At 38.8% G+C, this 18,775-nt stretch overlaps 1 protein-coding gene across 10 annotated transcripts in view; it reads right to left on the bottom strand.

Annotated features, from left to right (window-relative positions):
- Positions 1-18,775, bottom strand: part of NCAPG2 (non-SMC condensin II complex subunit G2) — a 73,578-nt gene that overhangs the window by 35,096 nt on the left and 19,707 nt on the right. For all 10 annotated transcript variants that reach the window (XM_075587834.1, XM_075587841.1, XM_075587844.1 and 7 more), the window contains 5 exons: positions 18,504-18,598; positions 10,849-10,918; positions 8,343-8,429; positions 5,915-6,007; positions 3,679-3,804 (listed from right to left, as the gene is read on the bottom strand). In XM_075587834.1, coding sequence (XP_075443949.1) covers positions 3,679-3,804; positions 5,915-6,007; positions 8,343-8,429; positions 10,849-10,918; positions 18,504-18,598 — 471 coding nt within the window. The remainder of the gene's footprint in view (positions 1-3,678; positions 3,805-5,914; positions 6,008-8,342; positions 8,430-10,848; positions 10,919-18,503; positions 18,599-18,775) is intronic.

The raw sequence follows: 18,775 nt of genomic DNA, 5'->3' as shown, positions 1-18,775 counted from the left end.
GAACACAGGCAAATAAATCTTACGTTACAATTCTCTGAGTGGTTTCATAAGTACAGGCAGTCCTCGGTTATCCGACACAATGCGTTACTCAAAATGGCGTTGTAAAGCGAAACGTTGTAAAGTGAAACACGTTTTCCCATGGGAACACTGTTTAAATGAAAGGTTCTGTTCCTGAAGGCATTTTTAACACTAAAATACACCAAATATTTTATGTAGGCAATAAGATATGCAGCACACACATAAATTATAGTGTATATACTGTATTACATATATAATATAACATAATAAATAATATATTATATAGTATAATATAATATTATATAGTATAATATTATATATATACGCTCTTACGACGCTTTGCAACGTTGTTTATGTGAATGTGTATATATATACACACACATACACAACGTTGCAAAGCGTCGTAAGAGCGTTGGATAAGCCATTTTGGCGTTGTAAAAATGAATATAGGTATGCATTGCATAGCGTTGGATAAGCCATTCGTTGTAAAGCGAAGCGTTGCAAAACGAGGACTGCCTGTACTGCAACTACCTTCCGTTTCCATGAGAAACGTTGAACTGTTTTGAAAAATACTTTTCTTAACACTATTGTTACCAGTATGGCATTCCCTGAACGTCAAAAAGATCTTCTGACCGTTATGGGAAAGTCATTTGATTTATGCACGTTCTCTAGAGGGAGAACTCTCCATTTCCGTTACCATCACTGGGGACCTGAATGACCACTTGATTCATACCCCAAGTGATCACATGGTGGTGTTTTGGAATCAAGCGTTCTTTGATTTGTTTGAAGTCATAAAAAAAGTCCTTACATAAACAGAAATAATTTGTTGGCTCACTTAGTGATGATCTAAATTAACCAGGAATCTAATGATATTTAGATCCCCAAAACATTTGGAACTCTAGTTTTTTTCCCTAGTTATCTATAAGTAGCAAGGTCATTAATACAAATGGGTCATAGAGAAATACTGAGACAGTGAAAGAATTTACGGAGTAGAAAGGATTAGATATAGTGGGGCCCTCTGGTATCTACAAAGGTTTGTTCTCATTATTAGGGAGTTTGTCAGAATAGCAATTGATGGTATGAGTAGACATATCAAAAGGATGTCGGGAGAAACTATAGAGAGACATTGTTCTACCATGAATGTCTAAGACTAGAGATAACAATTAAAGAGGAAAATATGTTTTCTTACAGTTTATTAATATTAATTGCTCTGGTTGATCATGAGAAAGAGGCCACATTGGTTACAAGAAGGGATGAGTTTCATCCTGTGTGTATTGAACTTAGAACTAGTAAAGAACTTGAACTGATACCATAGTTCTCCGCTTATAACCAAGAAATGCTAGTGCAAGACCTATATAGATGGCTTTCTGCCTCTGAATAATTGAATACTGGAACAAAAGAATTTGATCCGTGAACTTATTGACTAAGGTAGATACCTATTTTCATTGGCGTACCAGCCAGACCTATTTTAATTTGGCGAACCAGGCAGACCCATCTTTAATAAACACAAAATTTAACAACTCAGATTTCTGAAGGCCATCAACATTCTTTGCTTTGAGATGCTTTCACCTATACTGTACATTCATCTAAACAGGTTGTTTAAATACCAATAGTTCTGGCAATACATGCAAAAGCCACCACTAGCTTTTAGAAACATCCAATTGTAGAACGTTAAAGGCCATTTTCTCTTATGAATGCTGTGCTCAACCTTCAATACAGAAATTCAAATTGCTGGTTTTGGCACCAAACTTGAATAAATAAATGCCCACAACGCATGCACCACTGCAATATTCCCCTGGTAACAGAAGCGGACAATACATTTTCCCAAGGGAAAGAAGACAGAGGATCTGGAAAACTGCTCCAGAATGCAGAGGCAACCCAGGGCCGCTAACATAACGTGATCCATCAGGGTAGTATAATTAGGTTCCAAGTGCCCTTATACCAGCCTTATATTGCTGCTGCTTATTGCAAGTACAAGGACTCCTATTGGCTTCATCTTCCATAAGGACTTTGTGGAAGAATGCAGCATAAGCAAAAACCTGTTTGCCTTAATGAGCCATAGAACGTTGGCTTATGCGTGCTGCCGCCCCTTGAAATACAGGAAGGTCTTGGCAAAAACCTCCTCAGAAAAAAACCTTGAAGGTGGGCCATGTACAGAAAGACAATCCTATCAATGTCTAAAGCAGTGTTTATCAACAGGGGTTACTAGGGACACGTGGGTTCCCCGGCATCCCCTATAGGGTTCCCTGCAATTTTCAGGTCAATTGAAGATTTTACCGAATACAGAATTTACAATGCATCTGATCACAGACACACTATTAGAGACGGTTGGGGTTGGAGTCTGCAGAATTTCACAATATAATTGTAGGGTTCCTTTAAAAAAAAAAAAAAAAAAAAAAACGTTTAAAAACCACTGGTCTAAAGAACAGAAGAAGGAAAAAAAAACATGGGCTCTACTTCTGGGTATAACAGGAAGGCACTGATGTGAGGAAGAGAGATACAAGATTCATCTTCACCTCCTCTGGTCAAAGTTCTTCATGTCCTATCTAATGGTAAAAGTCACACTAATAAGAAAATATTTGTTTTTGTCTTATGGAGTACTGAACATAAAAAATGGCAGGTATGATTCCCTGCCCTGTGTACAGCCCTGAGGATGATTAATGCAGGATATGGAGCAGGCACATGCAAACTAGTGATGTATGTCAGCAGCAATTGAGAACCCTTGTGGCTTGATTTCACTGCCTGTCAGCATGTGTGTTGTGAATTTCTCTCATCAACACATGGGGCTTTAATGTATCAATTTAGATGTACCCGATAGTTGGCAACATTTACTTGATTTTACATTTATTTTATGTTTATTTGTTTTTAAGTTACACTTCTACATTCTTTCCAGTATTAGTAATTTGTTATACTGACAAATGTTTCACAGTAAGCTTTAGCAGCATACTTTCCAGGGTAAATTTACTCACTGATAATCATCACCTGTTGGAAAACACATAACAGAGGACAATTAGGCACGTAGTCTTCACCTCTAACACATTTGTTAGTTTACTATGAGTATATAAGGGGCACTGCTTGCTCTTTGCATCTTGACAAAGGTCTGTGTTATAGAACGAAACGTCAAACCACCCAAATAAACAATGTTTATAATTTTGCAAGACCTAAGGAGTGCCAGAACTTTCTGTAAGAAAGCTGTTTTCTCTGCACTGTATACGGCCCCGACAAGCGTTACTGCATCTGCAGGTCAGCGACACCACTGTGAAGTAATTCATGCGTTAGCTTTGCCCCTTTGTCACATGCATCTAATTACTGTACAATGGTGTCTGCGCCAACTGGTGCGATGCGTGTACCGTTGCAATGTGCTAGTGGCAGCATTACCGAAAGGTCACAAGGAGCAAACCGTGGTGTTCGCCCACTCTAAAGGCAGTAAAATTACTACTGAGCTACTCCGTCAGCCCACAGGTGTGCACTGCTGTGGGACAAGGAAGGGAGGGAGGAAGGGAGGGATGGAGATAAATACTTTCATCTATTATACAATTTTTAAATTTAACAACAATTTAAAGTTGTACATCGCAAGACTTATTTGATAGCTAGTTTCGAAATATGACATTTAACTGAGGAAGATCATACAAACAAATAGTTTGTTTTATTTTTACTTACAAAAAGTTCTTCAAACTGCTTCTGGATTTCATTGTCCATATCCTCATGATTAAGATGGGGGTCTCGTATAGGAAATGCTTCAATAAATAACAATGCAGCATTTGAACGAACTTCTGAGTTTCTGGCCTGTTTGGGAATGGAAACAAAGCACACCTTTACTTGTAAAATGTGAAGACACCATCACTGTCACAAAAAGAATCATGTTACATGAAAGTTATGGGACTGGAGCATATTCCTCCATCCATTCTAGCAGGTGATCGGTTCAAACTTCTCTCAAAAAGAGACCTTCTGGATTTTTAAACGTAATTGTTTGGTCCCAGAGGGTCTAAATGAAAATGTAGGTATTAATACCATTGTCTAATAGCTAGCATGAATCTCGCATTCCTTTTTCAAGCTTGGAATGTATCTTTGTTGCTATATATTGATCTGTTTTGTACCTTTTTTTTTTTTGCATTTTTGCAATTATTAGTAATGGATACAATATTTATTTTATTTTGATAAATATTATATGTTCTTGATTTAGCAGTTGTTAGTTATAATTTAATTTATTAATATATGTATTATTTTTTATATTTTATTTTTTATCAATAATATTCAATATTCATCTTTACATTATTCATGGTGTAAATGTACATCTTGTCAGTGTATATTATTCATATACACATTCATTATATTTTATATCAATACTTATTGCCTCATTCCCCCTTTATCTAATTTATATATATAATATATTCATTTCATTTTCTTTACTAGCATTCCTTCAAAGTTATATTACTTTTTTATATTATACATTATATGTATTTGGATTATAAATGCAAGTATTCATACAATGTATATTACTTATCTGGATTTTTAAACGCATTTAGAAAGGTTGAAATTGATTCCCCAACCAGTACTTTATTCATTGGATTTTCCTATTAGCCAATCAGTCTAGAGGTTTCTCTATAAATATTTTGCATGCTCACTAAGTGGTCATTCCTCTGATTATATCATCCATGCAGTGACGAAACGCGTTGGGCTCTTGTGGCGTCACGTCAGACCGTGCTCGAGGAATTACCCAGTGGAGGCAAGCCTTTGACGTACCTTCACTTGCCGGAGCAATATCGGCGCAGCGTTTCGAGTGCGGACCTGTACTGGCAATTACACCAGCTTTCCCCTCTATCTACTACTCCAGATTGCTGGTAATACTGGAGTTCTTTTGGACCCAGTTTACACTGCTGATGGTTACCCATGAGGAGCTTTCTTCATCGGACCATTTGACAAACATTGGTGACTGGATTCTTCAAGCCGGTTCAGGTAACCGGATGTCTCCAATCTCAATGCTTACCTTTGTCTTTCACCATGTGTTTTTAAAATAAATTCTTATACTATAAACACACTAGGAGTGTGCAATAAATATATAAATGCACACATTTTTCCTGTGTGGCTTTTTCCTATTTTAATTAATAATCCCTATAATTGTAATGTCTTCATGCAGGTAAAATGGGTATGTTTAATATATCAAGAAAGGAGCTAACATTATGTTTGTACATTATTGTCAGTGTTCGACAAACCTATACATTTGCTCGCCCCGGGCGAGTGGATTTAACCCCCGGGCGAGTAAATATTGGCCCAAGCAGCACACGTTTGGTACTAGGTGGCGAGTAGATTTTTTTGTGTGGCGAGTAGATTTTTTGGTGATTTGTCAACCACTGATTATTGTCATATATAAATATTACATTCCACTATATATTTCTATCTATATACAGAGATACATTATATGTATATGCATATATAAAGTCATATTTTAAGAACACCTGCATGAAATATGAGGGAAAGTAAAGTTTAGCATTTGACTGCTTTTCCCCATTCCTGAACTTCTACTTCTTGCCACAGTGGATGCTGATACAGAAGTAATCTGACTGGTCTTAAATTTAAGCTGCTTCTTTAGTGGCAAACCGTAGTACAAAGGAAAGAACTGTGGGTACATCTGTATGTCAGAATGTTAGTTAGTGATTTACACCACTTTTAACCTATTTAGGGTGTTTCTAACAATAAATATAATTTCTGAAAATTGTAAACATTCATTTTTTTTGGACTGCATATGAAAATGTTAAGAAAAAAAAAAGACAGAAAGGACTGAGAAACAATTGTCTGTCAACTTCATTTAAAACATCGGTTTAATCACCTATTTTACTCCCTAATCTATGTCTTTGATAGACTCAATATACAAAGGTATTGAAATAGTCGAGATCACCTTTAAACCTCTCCAAATAATAGGCTGGTATAGCCTGTACAGCATTTCTTCCACACCCTGCCGCAGCTTCTGTTGGTGAATGTAGCTTAGCAACTGTGAGGGGGAAAAAGAAGCAGTATATCAGAAATGCACTGAATAATTCAAAGTGCAAAGAATGCTAAAAGTTCAAAGTGAAAAATAATAAACAAATGAATAGTTCCATTTGTAATGCGCATCTAAAACCAGGAGTTCATCACTACCAACCAATCTCATTGGGGGAGTGAAGGGGGGAAACAGACTAACCATGTAATGTTCATGTAGATTACAGAACAGTAGCGCTCAAGAAGTTAACAATTAAACAGGCCGTTCATAGAGCAATACAATCTGCTCACTAAATTTTTTTTTAAATAGTTTATTTTATATAATCATGGAGCTCTTTTGTTGCTGCCTTAATGTGAAACTAGAAAATTAACTCAACGCTCAACCTAGTACAGAGGAGATGAACAAAGGTGCACTGGGGTATATGCATATATGAAGAACAAAAGTTAACTCATGGTTAACAGTAGAACCCAGATACCTGCACTCAGTGTTGCACATAATTTATATCAGCTATAGTAGCCTTGGGATACCAATTGTCCCACTAGGTGGAGTTAATTAACCCCTTCCCAATGACACTAGAATATTAACGCAGAAGAATGAAAAAATAAAAAATGTTTTATTGTTTAACGTCGTCGCTGTTGAATATAAAATATATACATAGCACAATAATGTTAAAATCCCCTAGGGTGCGACTCATGAACTGACCAGAATGAATTATAGGTGATAGAGGGACTATAATCCTTACTACAAAGTGACCGCAATGGTATCTCAATTCAATACCCATCGCTAGCAAATATAGAATATATTAAGTCTCAGCACTCCAAATGATACGAGACAAAGTATATACCTGGTAACTCGTTAGATAATGTCTGCATACTGAGTAATATTAATAACGATTCACAGTCAGCCTAAACAAATTGACACGGGATGTGGGATACATCACAGGAGACTCCAAGATAAACTCTTTGTTTAGTCAGGATATAACAGATGCAAGTACAGGCGGTCCTCGTTTTACAACGCTTCGCTTTACAACGAATGGCTTATCCAACGCTATGCAATGCATACCTATGTTCATTTTTACAACGCCAAAATGGCTTATCCAACGCTCTTACGACGCTTTGCAACGTTGTGTATGTGTGTATATATATACATATTCACATAAACAACGTTGCAAAGCGTCGTAAGAGCGTATATATATAATATTATATTATACTATATAATATATTATTTATTATGTTATATTATATATATAATACAGTATATACACTATATAATTTATGTGTGTGCTGCATATCTTATTGCCTGCATAAAATATTTGGTGTATTTTAGTGTTAAAAATGCCTTCAGGAACGGAAACTTTCATTTAAACAGTGTTCCTATGGGAAAACGTGTTTCGCTTTACAACGTTTCGCTTTACAACGCCATTTTGAGTAACGCATTGTGTCGAATAACCGAGGACTGCCTGTATAGGTTTTCTTGCAATGCTCATAGTAAAGTTCAGGATTAATAACCCTATATATCCCTTATGCACTCAGCACACTCAATATCCTTAAATGAATGAGACACTTGTTTACATGTGGTCATTATATCAACGGTGAAACAGTTGCTATCGTCTGCAAATGACTGATAAAGCATGGACCATCAAGGCTCAAATATGCATTCATGTGATAGTGTGCAAATGTTAAGAGCAACTAAGAAATTTCGCAACTCTGGATTGTATGCAAACGACACCTGTTGTGCAGGCTATAGTTATTAACAAACATGCCACATTCAGTTAGGCCCTTTTCTAGTTAAGTGGAATCTCTAAAAACTCACAGACCTGAAGATTAGGTACATTTGTACATATAGCCACTTGACTGGGGCGAGTGCATTTGGCCCACTGTCGAGTGCTTACCGGTGGCGGATGCAGCGGCGTGGTTCAGCGTTCTCCCGGCATTCTTCTGCAAGTCCTGTGTCTCCCCCTCCAGCTCCCTTTCAAAATGGCAGCAGTGTCAAATGACACAGCGTTGCCATGACAACGGGGTGCCACATGAAATCACATTGTCATGGCAACGTGGCGTCATTTGACACCGCACAGCCACTTTGACGGGAGCTGGAGGGGGAGACACAGGACTTGCAGAAGAATGCCAGAAGAACGCTGTACCATGCCGCTGCACCCGCCACCGGTAAGACAGGACACCGGGAGTAGGTGAGAGAGGGAGGAGGGGTTAACATTTTTTCAGTGGGGTTGGGGAGAGGCGAGTGCCTTTGTTTCCTTCGGGCGTGCGACATTTTTAAGAATTTGTCATGCCCTGCATATATCCATATAAAAGGAAGTGTTGACTGCAATGTAAAAATAAAAATGTTTTACCTCTCGCACTTTGGGATGTACGGGAGAATTTCTTGGAAGATAAACACCGTGATGCATTAAGTCCTGAAAACAGCTGTGCTCAATAGTCTACGAAAAAAGATGCAACAACGTTTGCATAAAGCAGTGCGACATGTCAGTAATATATCATAAAACAAATTACACCGTTAGAATACAATTGTTGTTGCTTAAGTCAGAGTTGGGCAAAAAAAAGGATACTATTGGATGACTAACATTTATGGGGCAGATGGTTACATGCAGTTTAAGGCCTCGTTCAAGGTGCTGGCTTCGGGGGCAGGGCGTGCTGACGTGCGTGCTGCCGTGAGCAACAAAGTATTCAAATTGAATACTTGTTGTCAGGGTAGCTACTGGCCTGCCTCCGAAGCCAGGAGTTGCCGCTGACGACAGCTTCAGTAAACGAAAATTTCGTTTACTGCAGCTGAAGCAGCGTCACAGGGACCAAGGCAGCCAATGAAATCATTCTTCAGAATGATTTCAAGGCTGCAACACCTCATCCCTGCTCTCTGTCTGTGGCCGGGAGGATTAGGATGTGACGTCAAAGACACGCCCACTGAACGACAGAACGCCCAGGCTGTCGGCAGGGGATGATCGGACGTCTCCTACACCAGCAACGCGCGCACTCGCGGACGCGCGCCCTCCATATGCCAAAGCAGGCACACTGAACGAGCCCTTAGACACACAGGCTTCAAAGAAGGCAAAGCTGCCAATATAAATTTAAACTTAATCCCATCCCTACTCTTTAATGTTCAGGAATAAAGGGCAGTAAAAGTGTTTTATTTATTTTAAAATGTGATTTATTTAACTGGTCAAAACTGTTACATTATTGGGAAGCTGTTTTGTTTTAAACATTTATTAAAAAAAAACTGTTCACATTTATTAAAACCATTAGTCTCTCTTCCTAGGGAGCAGATATTTGTCATGATAAATATTGCTATGACAATCATCTTTCTGGGGAAGTTTTGTTATTGCCCAATCCTAGGTTGACAAAAATGTATCCATTTTAAACAGAACAAAAATAAGGAAAATGTGGACTTTTAGTGGCGGAATCTTTTAGAAAGCCACTTAAACTGATAAGATGTCACAAATGACTGCTTAGTGGGACTGCCACTTAAAAGAAACATTCAACAGCTTTAAATTATTTTACACCACTGAAGAAATCATCCAATAATTACTTCAACACAACAAGCATAACTTGTAAAGCTAAAATTCTGGATAATTGAGTTGTGTTCGGAAGATGTAACTTTTACGCTTGCTGCCTATATACTTGAAAACGAGCAGGTTACTCAATGTATTACTTCCTGGTAAAACATTTTTATAAATAAATAAATATATCCCATGAGTAACTCATTGATTAAAAATACAATGGACAGTATAAGAAATTGCCTGGGAGGAGTCTCCTGTGAATCATATATATTGGTTTAAAGCAGCAATACTACATTTCCCCCCCTTTTTTTCCCCTTTTCTTTTTTTTTCTTATTTGTATATGTAAAGCATGCGAACATGTACAATTCTACATTCTTACCTAAGCTGGCAATCATTTGTTGCCCCTGTTATAAAAATTTAAAAATCCAGTTTGTGTGCCTAATGGCCGCCTTTCACTTCCAATCAATCCTTCAGTCAGTGTAACTCAGCAGCTACAATGTATCCTGATATTACAAAGCTAGCATGGACTATTGTTACAGTTTATAGCTCAAACTGCTGGGAACATTGTAAAACTTTTCTGTTTGTGATCATTTGTTGCCAAAGATCTTGCACTACTTATGAGTGAAAACTCATTAAACACGGCATTAAGAGTTAAATAAAAAAAATGTACAGAACGGATTTAAAAAAGCATAAGATCTCACGCTTTGCTGCTTTACGTGTATAGTTATGTGTAGTAAGGCAGTCCTGTCGCCTTTATTGTTTTTAGTTAGGGAACATGCCTTAACTAAACATGCCACAATGCTCATTAGTAAGTGCATATAGCAGTGCTTTTCAACCATTTTCCCCCTCAAAAGCGATAGCTACCAGTGGAAGAAGCACAGAGTAACCATATTATTTGCCACTAGTTAATATCTGAAGTGAAGTACGTTTTATATGTAGAGCATTATCAACAGCGGTCAATAAAGCTCGTTTGTACTATAAAAAGTTCCTGGCGCCAATCATTATTCTATCTGCATATCCACTCCCAGCCTGCACGGACCCAACACCCTGAAAAGGTATGAGAGACTGAGCAACGCCATGTATGTAGTCCTTCTGATTGTAAACTCCTTTAGAGCCCGGCAAGGAGGATTACACACAAAAATACACCCTACTGCAGAAAAACATGTATTGGTTCAATAACTCATCCATCCATGTTCAACAAAATCAGATTGTAAAATTCTTAACAAAAAATGAATGTATTAAAGTAGCAAAAGACTTAAAGAAGAGTACAATGTTTCTGGAACACAGTGTTCCTTCTGGTACTTAAATTCACTCATAAAATATGATCAAATATAAATGGAAATACCTCTAAAGTATCTCCTGAAGCTTTTTTCCAGGCTCTGAAATAAATTTCTGCTACGTGGGCCATTAAGGATCTGTTATAAAAAACAAAATATACAATTTAGTTCCTGCAATACAGTTTGGATGCATTATAGAATATAAATGTATTTATAAATAATTGATTTCTCAGTTGTACATGTACTTGAATAGTCATCGTAATACAAGATGAAACTAGTTGTACAGTACTTGACTTTAACCTGCAAACATTGTTTATTATATTTACGTAGTATATAGCAAAGTTCCTAGAAAAACCTTTGGAATTGCTACCAAAAAGGAGCGTACAACAGAATTAAAATTCATATCTTAATATTTGTAAAGAGAAAGAGGGTTGTGGTTAGAAATGTAAAAGCATACAGTGTCTTATTCAGTTGCAGGCTTATTTGTAGGGTGATAATATTGTATGCCCCCCACACACATAAATTGGTAGTTTTATGGCAATTAAAGGATTGGGTCTGTGCTGACCCTAGGATCTCCCAAAAAAAGATCCCACTAAAGTAGATCTTGCTGTTTCAACTTTCTCCCGCAATCAAACGGGGCAAACTGTGCGACAACATGCAACACAAAAGGAAGCACAAAAGAAAAAGACATCAATATAAAGATAAACACAACCATTTTTATAAACATATTAAAAAAAACTTACAGATTAGCATGTGCAATGGAAACATTACAGATGGAAATCACAGATGAGGTATTAAGAAATAATGGGGAACACAATTCGAGAATTCCGCGCTCGTGCTGTCTTGAGAATTCTATAAGGAAACCAATCCCTTTGCTGCCAGGCGCATGGAGTCACTCCCCACAGTCTCCTGAATGAGATGTACCCATTGGGTGATATCAGATAAAACGAAATAGAATACGCACACAGCGCACCAGGGATTAGCATAATTAGAATATTTATTAAGATCTCACAGGATCTAATAGGCTAAAAATCTGGATGATCTACTCAGGGAAAGTGAACCCGATTTTATCAACAGTAACTACTTACACACTGGTTACAAACCGAAATACATATTTTTTTGCAAGCAGGCAATAAGTTGAGCTTTTCGGAAAATGGTTGAATTAGAAATTAAAAAATGATGTAGTGTCAGTCGCAATAGATCATTCTCTAATCTGAACTCTAGTGAGCAAAAGAGCATTAAAACCCTTAGATCGAATTTGGATTTCACAATACGAGCAGCCAGTAAAAGGTGAAGGAGGCCTAGTGTTACAGGACACTGATAAGTACTGTGTATAGGCCAAGCGTATTTTATCAGATGGGATTTCTTACAAACGGTTACAGTTAGATCCTTCAAAAGGCATTCAATGTTACACTTGGTATTAACAATTGAATGAAAGTGTGACAAAGTCGCAGAATCGTCCACAGATAGTACATTTGTGGTGCACACCACATTAATACATATTTATATTTTATACAGTGATGATATAACGTGAAAAACCATAAGTGATATAGGTGACACAAACTAAAAATCACACAAACAATTTAAAATTCCACGTGGTGTTCCCTGACCAGTCCCAATGGGAACAATTCAACATACTTCACAACTGTGACAAATAAACAGCCCTAATTTAATGAAGTTATGACCCCACCTGCCCCTGACGAAGCTCCGCCTGGAGAGAAACACGTAGGGCGTGGGCTTAGTGACGTGGTGACGTGGTGACGTCAAGCACGTGGTGTGACTGACTCAGTCACTGCTGGGACTCATACAGCGTGTCGCTGTCTATGGAGACCTGAGGGCTAAGACTGGCAGCGTTTGTAGCTAAGTATCCGCTGTAACAACTCTGAATGTTTACATTGCAACATATGTTATATGTATCACTAGAATAGGTTTTCCCTAGTAATACTTGCCAGCGATGTTAGAGCTCGGCTATTATTATTAAAAACATTCATATGTGAGGTTAGCAATAGGGATTGCCCTACATTTACTTACAAACTGTGGTATACTACAGCCTGCTGCCTGCCTTCACACAGCTGCATGGTTTATTACGGAGGACTAAGGGTTAAGACTGGTAGCCTTGAAATCAATGATTTTGTTGTTACAATCCTGAATGTTGTTATTGCAATTTGAGTGCAATGTGTTCTACATATGATAAATATACCATTAGCAATAGGTTTTCCCAGTACAACTTGCCAGCGATGCTAGAGCTGGGCTGTTACTAGCAACAGCATTCATATGTGAGCTTAGCAATAGGGATCTCCCTTTATTCATTCACAACAATAATTGCTACATCACAGTCTGTTACCTACCTCCGTTGGTGCTATATATATGGTCACCAGATTGGGCTAATTAAGCTTTAAGAATTACGCAATCCTATATATGTGTATATGAGTCTCAGCAATGTGGTCATAACTTCATTAAATTAGGGCTGTTTATTTGTCACAGTTGTGAAGTATGTTGAATTGTTCCCATTGGGACTGGTCAGGGAACACCACGTGGAATTTTAAATGGTTTGTGTGATTTTTAGTTTGTGTCACCTATATCACTTATGGTTTTTCACGTTATATCATCACTGTATAAAATATAAATATGTATTAATGTGGTGTGCACCACAAATGTACTATCTATGGATGATTCTGCGACTTTGTCACACTTTCATTCAATTGTTAATACTATTAGCATTAAGTACATAGGCAGCACCCATTTATGTTTTAAATTAACCAGAGAGAAGGAGAAACTCTAATTATTATTGATCTAGTGAGCGGTGTGGCTTTTCTATTGTGTTGTAATGTTACACTTAAGCAACATTTGCAGGGTGCACTTAATAAGGGCATTTTGACGAAATTGGAGTTTGAGTTTTTATTTATAGCTATCCGACAGTTCCTATTTTTTTATCACATTCCCAAAATTCATAAATCCCTCACGTCACCTCCTGGTCACCCTATTATTTCTGGTATAAATTATTTTACGTCTAATTTATAAGTATATTTGGATTTTTATTTGCAACCCATGGTCATGACACTTCACTCTTACCTTAAAGACACCACTGATGTGTTGCAAACATTGGACAATTTTTTGTGGGAGAAGGGATATAGGCTTCCCACTTTGGATGTACAGGGCTTATATTCAAGTATCCCTCACTCCAAAGGCTGTGAGGCTAGAGAGTATTTTTTCAAGTGTAATCAACAGATCCCACTGTCCCGGATCACTTTTATAATCGAGTCCATTGAATTTATTTTGGGTCATAATTATTTTTTGTTTGATTCTACGTATTATTTACAGATTTTGGGCACTGCGATGAGGGCATTTGCCCCGTCATTTGCTAATCTTTATATGGGTCAGTGGAAGTTTCTGCATGTCACTGGTACGCCTCCTACGCAGCTTAAGCTGGAGGAGGTACATAGATGATATCTTTTGGTTGGCAGTCAGACCACTTATCTTCATTTCATTTTGGCACTCAATACAAATCAGTTCAATATGAAATTTAGTGGTATAAATAGCACTACCAGTGTCCATTTTTTGGATTTGGAAGTCTTCATTGAAAATAAGAAAATTCAAACAAATACACATTTCAAGTAGACGAATGTCAATGCTTATCTCCACCCCACTTAGCTGTCACAATGAGAAATCGCTTAAGAATATTCCTTTAAATTAATTTAAGACTAAAACGTAACAGTACAGATGAAAAACATTTTAATGAACAGGCACTCTTTCTAAAAGATAGATTTCTTAAAAAGGATTACAACGAAGTGCTGGTTGATGAATCATTAAGAAAAGCAAAAAAAAGGAACGGGCTTCTTTGTTAAAGTATGGGCCAAAAAAAAATGAGAGACAAGATACATTGAGTACAGTATCTAGTAAAGAAGGGAATGATAAAAAAAGTTAATACATTTAAGGATGTACCAATGTTTCTCACACAGTACAACAATGCACATGGTGCGATAAGAAACCCCCTATTCAACCATATGAGGACGGACAATTAAGTCGTATCTACAGTTACTCAGAAAAAGTACCCCGTTTTTATCAATTGTCTTGCCACGCATGTGATATTTATTACAATGCGGATGTGGTTTACAATACATTGGTAAGACCACGAGGGTACTCAAACTTCGTATACTTGAGCATCTAAAAAATATAAAAAATATCCCGAAATTAATGGAAAAGGGCCAACCACTTACACCCTTGCCCAGTCACTTTAACGATATTCATAAATGTGACGCAGCACTTTAACCTTTACAGGGATTGAATCCATCCCCTATTCTGCAAAACAAGCTGTCACTGCTTAACAATTTTGGATTTACACATTTGGATCTAAACATCCCTGTGGTTTTAACGAATTGATAGAACTAACTACCTTTTTAAGGTAATTGTTGATAACTAAAATGCGGGTACGTTGTCTCAGGTATTTAAAGTAACTTTTTGACTTATTTGTTCCGTCCTCTCAGCATGTCTGTTAGTTTAACAGTCGTTGCATTGCATTTATTTTATCCATTTGAGTAACTTTTTTTTTTAATTTAAAATATTATACACATTTTTAAAAATTTTAAAACCAGAGACAGAACATGAAACACAGACAGAGCTCACTGCACATCCAGTGAAACCTATACACGGTACAGTGCCTAAATATATATGTATAGATATCTATTAAATAAAATGGTCTTTTAGTTTAACATTTTGGCCAAAGTGTTGTAAGCCCCTGAGCCACTACACGGCAGACCACATCTCAAGGGTCCCTAACACTAATATAAATTCTTAATAACCTGTGCATTACCAGGAAGAATGATTTATAATAAATCTGTCAAAATTAGTTGCATAGTTCTAAGTTTGATTGAAGCTTTTATTAACCTGTACATTACCAGGAAAAGCACTCTGTATTAGATTTGTCACAATCATATTGCAAGCAAGCAAGTTCCCCTGAGAGTGGGATATGCTATGGAGTGAGCTTTTAACCATTTAAATGTGGGAGGGGGTGAGCTTCAACAAGATGGGAGGAGCCACCTTCCAATCAGCTAAGACCAGCTTGTTTAGCCAGGCCTTTATGGCAGCTGTCTTCAGTTTGTTTGTTCGTGGGTCTTTGAGCCTTAAGTTTTGTCTTCAGCAAGTGAAATGCATGCTCGATCGGGTTGAGATCAGGTGATTGACACGGCCATTGCAGAATATTCCACTTCTTTGCCTTAAAAACTCCTGGGTTGCTTTCGCAGTATGTTTTGGGTCATTGTCCATCTGTAAAGTGAAGCGCCGTCCAATCAACTTCGCTGAATTTGCCTGAATCTGAGCAGACAATATATCCCTATACACTTCAGAATTCATCCAGCTGCTTCTGTCTTCTGTCACATCATCAATAAACACTGGTGACCCAGTGCCATTGTAAGCCATGCATGCCCATGCCATGCCATCACACTGCCTCCACCGTGTTTTACAGGTTATGTCTTATGCTTCGGATCATGAGCCATTCCAAGCCTTCTCCATACTTTTTTCTTCTCATCATTCTGGTACAGGTTGATCCTAGTTTCATCTGTCTAAAGATTGCTGTTCCAGAACTGGGCCTTACCTTGGGGATGATTGGTGAGGCCTGTGGCTGCAGGGGGGGGGGCGCTGCGTGCCGGTGGGGGTGGTGCTGCGGTGGAGGGGGGTGATGGCTGCGGGGGCCCACGATGCTGCGGGGGCTGGTGGGATGGCCCGGTGCAGCGCAGGGGGCAGGTAGGTGGGGGTAGGTTGGCGGTACGGCCCGGGGCGGGGGGTGGGACGTCATTGTGCTGTGGGGGGGTGGCGGGGCCCTGCGCTGCGGCGGAGTGACAAGACGACCCTGCGCTACAGCGGGGCAAGGAGGCCCGGTCCTGCGAGGGGGAGTGATGGTGCCCGGGGAGGGGAGGTGACGGTGCTGGGGATGGGGGGGTTGGTGCTGCGGGGGTCCAGGCGGCTGATCACCTGTTCCCCGGGCCTCGCTCTCGCGCCGGAGCTGATGACTTCCGGCAGACCGGCACTGTCGATAGGGAGACCAGTGCCGGTGCAGTTTTGTTTTTTTTAACATATACTGTACTGTATTAAATTAACGGGCACGGTCCTTTGGCCTGGGAGGGAGAGGGAAGGGGATGGGAGGGAGAGGGAGGGTGCTGGGAGGGAGGGGGCATGTGGCCCGCATGTAGGGCTTCCGGACACCTCTTCCTTCCCTCCTCACTCCCTCCCGAACAGGCGCGCGGCGGCCATTTTTTTTTAATTAGCGCGACCCCGTTACTAACGCGGTGGTCTCGGGGTGGACCCAGAGGACCGCGTTATAACGGGGTTTACCTGTATGTATGTATATATATATATATATATATATACACATATACACAGTGGTTGACAAATCACCAAAAAATCTACTCGCCACCTAGTACCAAACGTGTGCTGCTTGGGCCAATAGGAGCTCGCCACGATGTTAAATCCACTCGCCCGGGGCGAGCAAATGTATAGGTTTGTCGAACACTATATATATATATATATATATATATATATATATAGTGTTCGACAAACCTATACATTTGCTCGCCCCGGGCGAGTGGATTTAACATCGTGGCGAGCTCCTATTGGCCCAAGCAGCACACGTTTGGTACTAGGTGGCGAGTAGATTTTTTGGTGATTTGTCAACCACTGTGTATATGTGTATATATATATATATATATATATACATACATACAGGTAAACCCCGTTATAACGCGGTCCTCTGGGTCCACCCCGAGACCACCGCGTTAGTAACGGGGTCGCGCTAATTAAAAAAAAATGGCCGCCGCGCGCCTGTTCGGGAGGGAGTGAGATATATATATATCTCGCCCCGGGCGAGTGGATTTAACCCCCGGGCGAGTAAATATTGGCCCAAGCAGCACACGTTTGGTACTAGGTGGCGAGCAGATTTTTATGTGTGGCGAGTAGATTTTTTGGTGATTTGTCAACCACTATATATATATATATATATATACATATATATACACACATACAGTGTTCGACAAATCCATTCACCTACAAGCCCGTGGCGACTGGATTTGGCCCCGTGGCGACCTCCTCATAGCCGCCAAGCAGGGCGGGATTGGGGATGGGACTAGGTGGCGAGTAGATTTTTTGGGTGATTTGTCAACCACTGTGTGTGTATACATATACATAGATATACATATATATGATAGCCCTTATATCAATAGACCCAACCCCTGATGAAGCGTATGTGATGCGAAACGTGTAGAGGTTTGGAGGTAATCACGTTATTTACGCAGGACGCTGTGATGACAGATGTTCCGGCGCCCCCCTGGTCCCACGAGAACGCTGCAAGGAGCTCTGCAGCGGTTTATTCTTAGGATTTTGAGTTTGGTCCCTCTATAGTTTTTGGTGATTTTCCGGGATTCATCTACATGGAGGGACTTTACGGTACCAACACATCCGAGATGTTGGAGGGATTTTTGGAATGTAATGTTTCCATCGCACAAATGCTAATCTTTAAGTTTTTTATTTGTTTACCATTTTTATTAATTGTTTTTATCTTTCAATTGATACTGTCTTTCTTTTGCACTTCTTTTTTTGTTGTGAATTTTATGGCTATATATATATATATATAAATAATAACAATTGGAAAGTATTTGCATAGCAAGATATCAGAGAAAGGCAATAATCTAAATAATGTAGCAAAAGGTGAGGCAAAAAGTGCATATGAACTCACTTTGGTAAACACCGCAGCTGATTTTTAATGGTTCCATGGATCATTTTAATGAAGTTGACATTCCAGCTGAACAGAAAGCTGAGAAATCGTCTACCCTAATAATGGAAAAACAAAGTATATTTTAATAAAAAGTTATATTGGAGATAAAATGCGATTTGGTATATTCCAAAAAAAACTACAGGTGAACATACATCTAGTAAATTAAAAAAAAATATTAACTCATCTTCCTTCAAATTCAACAGGTAATTGTCACAGACTCCACTATCCTTTCT

This window comes from Ascaphus truei, chromosome 2 (assembly GCF_040206685.1).
Source record: "Ascaphus truei isolate aAscTru1 chromosome 2, aAscTru1.hap1, whole genome shotgun sequence".
In the NCBI taxonomy this organism is placed as follows: Eukaryota; Metazoa; Chordata; class Amphibia; order Anura; family Ascaphidae; genus Ascaphus; species Ascaphus truei.
The sequence above is the reverse complement of the archived record's forward strand: the minus strand, read 5'-3'. Positions and strand labels throughout refer to the sequence as shown.